This window comes from Zerene cesonia, chromosome 22 (genome assembly GCF_012273895.1).
Source record: "Zerene cesonia ecotype Mississippi chromosome 22, Zerene_cesonia_1.1, whole genome shotgun sequence".
In the NCBI taxonomy this organism is placed as follows: domain Eukaryota; kingdom Metazoa; phylum Arthropoda; class Insecta; order Lepidoptera; family Pieridae; genus Zerene; species Zerene cesonia.
The window spans coordinates 3782957-3791481 of record NC_052123.1 but is presented as its reverse complement, the minus strand read 5'-3'; the positions used below and the strand labels follow the sequence as shown (position 1 = coordinate 3791481).

General features: G+C 29.4%; 2 protein-coding genes across 2 annotated transcripts in view; one reads left to right on the top strand and one right to left on the bottom strand.

The window, feature by feature from the left end:
• The window catches only part of LOC119836076, an 11149-nt gene extending 7876 nt beyond the window's left edge, over positions 1-3273 (bottom strand). Inside the window, exons 1-4 of the mRNA XM_038361293.1 lie at positions 3117-3273; positions 2705-2940; positions 1111-2416; positions 167-348 (exon numbers count right to left, since the gene is read on the bottom strand). Coding sequence (XP_038217221.1) covers positions 167-348; positions 1111-2416; positions 2705-2940; positions 3117-3135 — 1743 coding nt within the window. The 5' untranslated portion in view covers positions 3136-3273. The remainder of the gene's footprint in view (positions 1-166; positions 349-1110; positions 2417-2704; positions 2941-3116) is intronic.
• A 1235-nt stretch (positions 3274-4508) lies between these two features.
• The window catches only part of LOC119836028 (lysosome-associated membrane glycoprotein 5), a 10108-nt gene continuing 6091 nt past the window's right edge, over positions 4509-8525 (top strand). The window contains exon 1 of the mRNA XM_038361197.1: positions 4509-4757. Within this exon, the coding sequence (XP_038217125.1) occupies positions 4679-4757 (79 nt within the window). The 5' untranslated portion in view covers positions 4509-4678. The remainder of the gene's footprint in view (positions 4758-8525) is intronic.

The following is an 8525-nucleotide window of genomic DNA, read 5'->3' as shown; positions in this document are numbered from 1 at the left end:
AGGAAAGACATAATTTAAATGTGTCACTTGAAGAGCAGATGTCCTCATTGGAGGGCTCGCTCTACATGTCCTACTTTGTCAGGCAACACATCCGCTTATAGCGAATTTATAAAAAAGCAAGCGATTGCAAATTTATAAAAAAAAAATTATATAATATAAAACTTACGCAATCAGAAGTCAAAACACATTTAGCAAACTTTTTCAAGCATTGATCCTCAAAGTTTTGGTAGATGGTCCAGAAATCTTCACCAATGGGCAGCGGAACTGTGTGGTCGGCCATTTTGTTGTGACGAAGGAAACTCGACAAGATGGCGGATACCATTTCTATGAGGGTCACTAATGAAGGACCTGTAATCCATTGATAATAACTGTTAAGCATATGTACAATGTAAGAATAATGAAACTAAATACACACATTTATTCAAACAGACTTCTTATAGTAGAAGAAACTAACAGTAATATTATATATTTAATTGTGGTCCTCCAATAATAACTTCCTTAATATTAAAGCGTCTTTTACTTACAGCTCATATGTTACAAATTGCTGTATAACTTTATTGTTATATAATAAAAATACCTAGTATTGTCATAATATGCAAGATGTGTGTCTAAAACTTAATGTAAAATTAACCACTACAATACACTGTTTGGCCTTATTAAGCCTATTTCTCTATAATATTAATACTGTATGTTATCTTTTCTCATCTAGAAATTTTTAATTTTTGAAATTACAACTTTTGCAATAGGGCAACATATTAACAACTAGGATGTTGTCTAGATCAGGGTTGGCAATGAAATGGCCCGCTTGCCATTAAATTACAAAATTCATTGTGAATTGTTTGAAGTTTGTAGATGTTGAGGTTGTACATATATAATTGTCAAATCTGAAATACCCTACCATTATTTATGTATACTAATTATTACCATTATTATTTTCCCAATTATCACAAATTCATAAATATCTGAGGGTACATCTATGATCTTTAACATTGATTATATATTTCTTTAGTAAAATGATACAATAGTATGCGAAGGTTCACCATTTCAAGCCTAGATGTTTAATGTGGTATGTTGCTTATTATTAAGATAAGTGTTAAAATAATTACTTACTGTTATTTTCATTGTCTAAACTGTTAATTAATTCTTCCAAATCTTTTTGTAACAACAACAATAATTCCTTGTTCTGCCTGAACATTAACTCCGAGGTCAACTTTCCATATATTTCAACACAATTTGAAGGCATAATATCATATCCGTTCACAATTTTGCTCCTTAGGTTTTCGCAACACCCATCATAATCCATAGTCAGGTTTAATTCATCTATCAATTCCTTTTGTTTGCTATTACTTTTTTCAAGGAAACTTTTTAAATGTGGCAACATTTGATGGACAAAATCTATGCCTTTGCTTAATTTAAACAATGTTTTGAGTAGAATCATCATTGTATCTGCATATGTTTCTAGAACACTAGAACCTTTTTTGGCAACCATTATTGGTGCGAGCAATTGTATCATTTTCTGATTGATCAAACCGGGATCTAGTTTTAACGATGTCTGTATGATTTTCAAACTGGTTTTATCTGGTTTTCCCTCAGTTTTTAATGTACCTGTAATAACCTCTTGCAAAAATAAAAGGAATATTTTCTTTGTCTCCTTAGCATGTTCATTTAGTGTGTCACGTAAATGTACACTTATGTCAACTTCGTATTCTAATAGTGCTTCTAGCATGTTTAGGAAAATATTGCGTTTTATTTTATCATCATTCTCCTCAAATTTTATTGTTGTGAGTTTGGTAACTGTACTTATGTAACTCTGTGTGATATTTAGACAATTAACAACAATTATATAAAAAGCAAACACAATTTGACTCTCATTCTTGAAACAGCTGACGAATACTTTAATGAAGTGTGATAAAAAATTAGGTTCTTTATCGGAACATCTATTTGGGAATGTTAAAAATGTCTCCATAATTTTTATTACAGAATCAACATTGTCATTCTTTTCTTCCAACGGATGGTTGTCTTTTCTGATTAAATTGTTTAAATACCGCGCAAAGAGAGATCTTTTATTTAAGGGAAATAAGACATTTTGGCAAAGACTGAGCGCACTCTTTTCATTGTTAGTGTTCAAAAAACTAAAAATAGTATCCAATTTGTCTTCTTCCAAGATTTTGAGGATAAATTCAAATTTCTTTCTACACTCTTTGTAATATTTTGTTATGTGACAAAACAATTTGTCAACTAATAAAACATATTGTTCTGAATTTGATAAATGCTGTAACACAGTCATAGTTATAGAGAGATAATCTTCCATTTGGGCGCTCAATTGCTGTGATATTTTTGGATTTTCTATGAAAGCTATAATGTGTTCTATTTCTTCATGATGTAGGACATTTTTGTTGATATACTGTACCACAATCTGTGGAATAGAGATTTCATGATATGTAAAAAGAAATATTAAATCACATCACTTCCATGTTCAAAATTTAACAATCATGTGTTTAATAAATTTGTAAGTATTTCAAAATACATACTCTCATATGCATACTAGCCATTTGCCCTAGCTTGTTCTGTGTTACATATATTACACATAGCATTTGGAGATGGAATGGTGAAAAAATTTCGAAATTGGTCAATAGTTTCTGAGAATACTCCATATGAAGTCACAAATTCACAAACTTATCTCTTAATATATAAAATTCTTTACCTTTATAAGTTTATACTTCAATTCAACAGTAAAATCATCAACATTATTCAACCAGCTTAATACATCCTTGAAGTCTTTGTTGGTAATTTTTTTATTACCCGTTATTTCCTCCAGCCAGTCGCCTATGACTCTTTCTTTAGGTGTTGTAGGAAAATGGTCAGAGAAGGCTACATTTTTTGCGAGGCGGAACCTCTTTGCTAATGGTGTCGATTCATCTGCTAGACGACGCTTTAGTTCTGTCGAAAGATATATATAATTTATACACACAAAAATCATATGAATGAAACAAAAGCAATCGACACGCGCTTGTATTCACAACTTAAATAAAAAAAATGATTACTGGTCTTCAAAAATAAATTTAAGGTAATGTATTGAAGAGGTTATGTTATCTAAAAAAACATTGATTTCTTACCATTCAATGGATGAGACATTTTTCTTAGTTTGAACTTTGCAAACAAAATACAGCGTATTAATAAATGTTAAATTTTGTCATATTATTTATACGAATGAATTATAAAACATTAAGGATATACACACACTATGTACACAAAACACATGGATTTGTTATGATTTATGCATTGACTTTGACATTTATAAAGTCAAAAATGACAAATACAGATATCTAGGGTGAGAGAGGCTCTTTTGTCATGAAACAACACACAACGAAAGTCTATAATGTAAAAAAAAATACATAATTTTATTCGTTTTGTTTGTAAATGTACTCAGATTGTGTTGAACTCATTACAAATTTAGGTAGCTTAAAAGATTAATCTTTGCTTAGTTTTACATTTTGTTAAGATATTAGTTTTATTATTGCGTACATAAGTAATATGATATTTATATATACTATACACACACACACACACTTTGACTATTGAAATTAGTAATTCGTTAACGACAATCATTTTGACAAACAAAAACGCAAATTTTAAATTGTATACTACATATATAATTCAATTATATGTGCAAGGCGAAGTAATTAGTGTTTAAATTATGTTTGTATATTATCTGCTTATATATTTTTAATTTAAATGAAGTAATAATTTTCAGTTGATGTATATTTTTAATGGAGTAATAACTAAAATGCACTTTCAGCCATGAAATCATGACATTCATACAGTGAACCTTGATTTTATTTAGGTCACAGGCCATGGCCAACGGAGGTTTACTGTTCTGTTCAATGGAGATTACATCAAGGAGGTATACATAATATATTGTATACGGTTTCGATCCTTCATTTGATATTGTTAACGATTAAAACTCAAGCGTATTCAAGTTAATTTTTGTTACATTAGCTACTCTTAATTTAAAATCAGTTATGAAAAATATTTATATTCTCGTAGGAACGTTGAAGATATATGGATGGATTTAATTTAAATATACAATGATATGAAATAAAAGCAATATGTTCGAAGTTATTGGTTTGATTATGTATTACTTATATATACCTATTTGGTTTTAAAAGAGAATAATATTGTCTGAGTTGCACAACAACGGCTAATATTAAGAAATGATTAATAAAACTACAATTAAACTTTGAATTCTTTTAACTAAATCAGAATTTTGTTACAAAAATAAGTTATGAATGACCATATGTAATAAACAATCTTAACATCGCGATAACCGATCTAAAAATAAATAATTGAATGAGCGCGGGTTTCATTCATAAAGAAACGTCGCCATTTTGTGATAATAAAAGATTAAACATGTCCGTCACGGTCGCCGTAAACAAAATAGGCCAAGGGTGGGTTTTGCGCAGGCGCGAACTGATTGATTTTCCCCTGACGTCACAAAATGGCCGTCATACCACTGCAAACCTTAGTATAAAACGTTAAAATACAAGATTTCTGGCATACTTTCACCCAAATGGATATCAGATGTACTAAGCTTTGTCAGTTAAAGTAACGGGTTTATTTTTAAATATTCAAATTGTTAAATGATTTACGTATTTTTACGACGGTAGTTTAGGTCACAATGATTCGCAGATCGCTCATAAGTTTAATATCGGCTGCGGATTCCGCTATGTGCTCCCTGACGAAGTTTCTATGTTTCTGTAAGTATTTGCCATTTCTATTTTATTTATACTTAATCTTTGAATTACTTCGAATCACTACAGAGAATTAAATTAATCGAGAATGTTTGTTAAACTTTATTTGATTTGTCACTGATTTTACATCTTTTAAATATATTAATTTTATACAGGGTAAATTTGAAAAAAATACTCGCAAAATATAATTATTTCATGTAGTGTTTATTTCTTTTCACTGTAAATATAAGAGATTACGTTATCAAAACAGCGGAACAAAAGATTTTGGCTTAGAGTAGTTATTTCAAATAAAAAAATGACTTATACAATAATTTGTTACATTCAGAATTATATAAATTTATTGCAACATTATTTTCCATTATTGGAAATAAATTTTTGTTATGTGCTGTCCCAATATATTTAAACACACTATTAACAAAAAAAAAAGATTCGTTCACATTCATAAAATTCAATCAAAACAGAAATTTCTTTTAAATATTTTATAGGAAAGATATACATTTCCCAAAAATTATTACTTCTAAAAAATATCAGCGATCACTGTTTAGGAATATCGCAATAATATGTGAATTGCATTTAATTGCATTTACTTACAATCAAGATTTCATTTTTAAATTTAAAATTTTTATAGTTGGCAATAATCCTAAATTTCATAATTGCAGTGCGGAAAAGAGGACCTAGATTCTGTCTGATGTCTGCCTCCTTCCGAGAATCGATTTAAATCTAGACAGGCTAGTTGTTACATTGTTTCTAGGTAGTACTTACGGCTGGGCTTTTATAATCGCTTCATCTACGATATTATCTTAGAGAAAATTATGTTCTTTTAGTATTCGATTTGCAAATAGACATTGATGAAAGATTACGGTTTTCAATGAAATAGTTAAATTGGTGTAATCCAGGATCCCCCTGTTATATTATGAATGCATCTAATTTTGATAAAATAAATTTTAATAAATTTTAGGGTGCATGTAATGGATATGCGATATGTGATTTGTGAAAAATTGCCCACAACTATATCATATAAATTTTACTTCTTGGTCAAGGCGAGGAGGTTATCAAAAAATATCACATTATATGGGTATTCTACCGAAATAATGTGCATGTGTATATTCAGTTGATAAAAAGACAAACACATGTATTTAATTAATCTGCAGGGTAGTAGAAGATGACTGGAAAGAAATGTTTTCTCTTGAAATTTGTTAGGTATTTTTCCAAGGCCGTATCGAATGTATATCTTGTGAAGTATTTTTACAAGTCGCGAGAGAAGAGGATTGATATTTTGTACGAAAAAATATTCATTATTTGGTAGTAATTTTAATTATAATTTTTCAAGCAAAGTTGTATGAAGTAAATTCAAAGAAATAATCACACTAATACATACATATTACATACATTTATTTCACGGAGTTTGTGGATATTGAATTAAAAAGAAATAATAATGTCAAAAATATTTCATTAAAGTGTTAGTATATATTTATCGCCCCGGCCTCACCTGTGGTACCTACAGGCGAAGATTATTTACATCGCTTGAAATTTTATTAAAATTCTGCATTTCTTTTCATAACAAACAAACGTTTCCTTTTCCTCACCCTTCCCCATTCCATGTTGCCAGTCCACATCCTTTACTTGTCTCTCATCCTTTAAAAGCACTGATGCTGATGGGCAGATTGCTTGCCATCAGGTGAACCACCAGCTCTGTTACCCGCTATGCCATAGAAAAAAAATCACATCAAATGATGAAATCAAATTATTTTCTTATTGAAGTAAGTAAAATAACTGAACTACGCAGAATGCAAAAAATGATCAAAAGATATTAATTTAAAGGTAAAAAAAAATATTTTTTTAATAGCCATTTTATATTATAAATTGAAAAGCGCTATAGCCAACGATGTTATAAATAATATACGTCGATAAAGTAATATGAAAATGAGAGTAGTTAAAATTGATTTCTCTATTTGCTTAGGTACGCCTACAAATTGGTAGCGTGGGTTTCGTTAGGGTACGTCAGAGGTTGCAAAAATAGCTGTCTGTAATGGACTACCTATTAAAAACAATTACCTATTTATAAAATAAAATTGTGTCGTGTATTGAGATTTTTGTTGAATGTGGGGGTAGATTTATAGTCTAGTCTTACTTATAGAATATAAAATATTTACATGGAATAATAAACTACAAAAAACTAAAAAATACGCCTAAAGGATATATAATATAACTGATTACTGTATTGTCTCTGCTCTTTTATAGAGCAAACGTAAGGAACATTTTTTTATTTTAACTAAACAATATGGATATCAAACGAAAGATCGTAAAATGACTACAGCAATAAAACCTTTTTTTGTTTTTTTTTAAACATTAATTCAAATAATTAAAGAAACAAATCATGTTACGCATATTATGCAGAGAGCGTTTGAACGTTTGTAAGGTCATTATGCAAATTGTAATAAAGCAATTAAGTCCATCATAATTAGAATAATTAATGTCCCATTGCAGGGAGTAAGGTGTCTCCTATGAGCTAGGCACTTATTCTATTAATTGTAAATATATTATACTTATATCAATTCGATTGTATTTTTTTACCTTGGTAACCCACAGCTTTCTACTGGGAGATCCCATATTGTTTCTTTTTGTGTTTGAAAATAGGTGTCTCTAAGGTGGACCCGTCTACATTTGATCTAGTTCTTAATTTTCGGGGTGTTTTAGGTACATAATTTTAAGTTAAAACTACTAGAGCTCATGCAATTCAATCATTCTAACTCAATATTGTATAAATATTGTAACAATATGGCCAATATTTCAAACGTGCACTAAAGTACAATAAAATATAAAAACAGTGTTTTTTTTAAACATCTCCTACGCTGATTAGAGATCGATCGAATAATGTAAAATAATCGGTAATTGATTTAAGCTAACCTGGATAGAAGCTTAGATAAATATAATAGGTTTAAGTCGATGGGTAGAAGAAACATTATTAATTGTAGGCGTTAGTGATTCTTATATCCTTCCTGATTCCCTATTTGCTAAGTACAGTACAGATAATATAATACTATATTAGTAATAAAACATTTAAAAATTAGCTGCTTATAATGGCAAACGAGGGATTTTTTATTATGATTAGAACGTCTTCAAAAACAAAAATTTTATCTAAAAATTTTTATCTTCAATACTACTACTTAATCTTCAATACAATATATAGGCACAGATTATTACAGGTACGAAATAAATAATTTGCAACTAAAATGACCCATATACTATCAGTCAAAAAATGAAGCTCTTAAAAATAAACAGATAGAGAATATACACTAAATATAAACTAACTTTAGAATGACTAATCTATTCTGAGCCATTGTTCAATATCAATAAACCCCCCTTTTGGTTGAAATAGGAAAGGTCTAGTTAATTTTCGTCGGACTTTATAATTAGTTGCTTCTGGTGAGCGTGCATTGATTTGATATGAAATAATGTTATTTTTGGTATTTAACGTCCTTGGTAGGTTGACTTAATTCAATCGTTTAAATATTTAATGGATGATGTTCATAAATAGAGGATTGTGTTTTGGAAAATATGGATCGATTATACAGGGGTTCCACAGGGATTTTTACTGGATCCGTTTTTGTTTTTGACTTTTAGGGAAATGGTTTATAATGTTATTATCCCATTAATATTATAAATGCGAAAGTTTGTATGGATGTATGGATGTTAGTTACTCTTTCACGCAAAAACTACTGAACCGATTGCAATGAAATTTGGTAAGCAGATAGCTGGACAACTGGAATAACA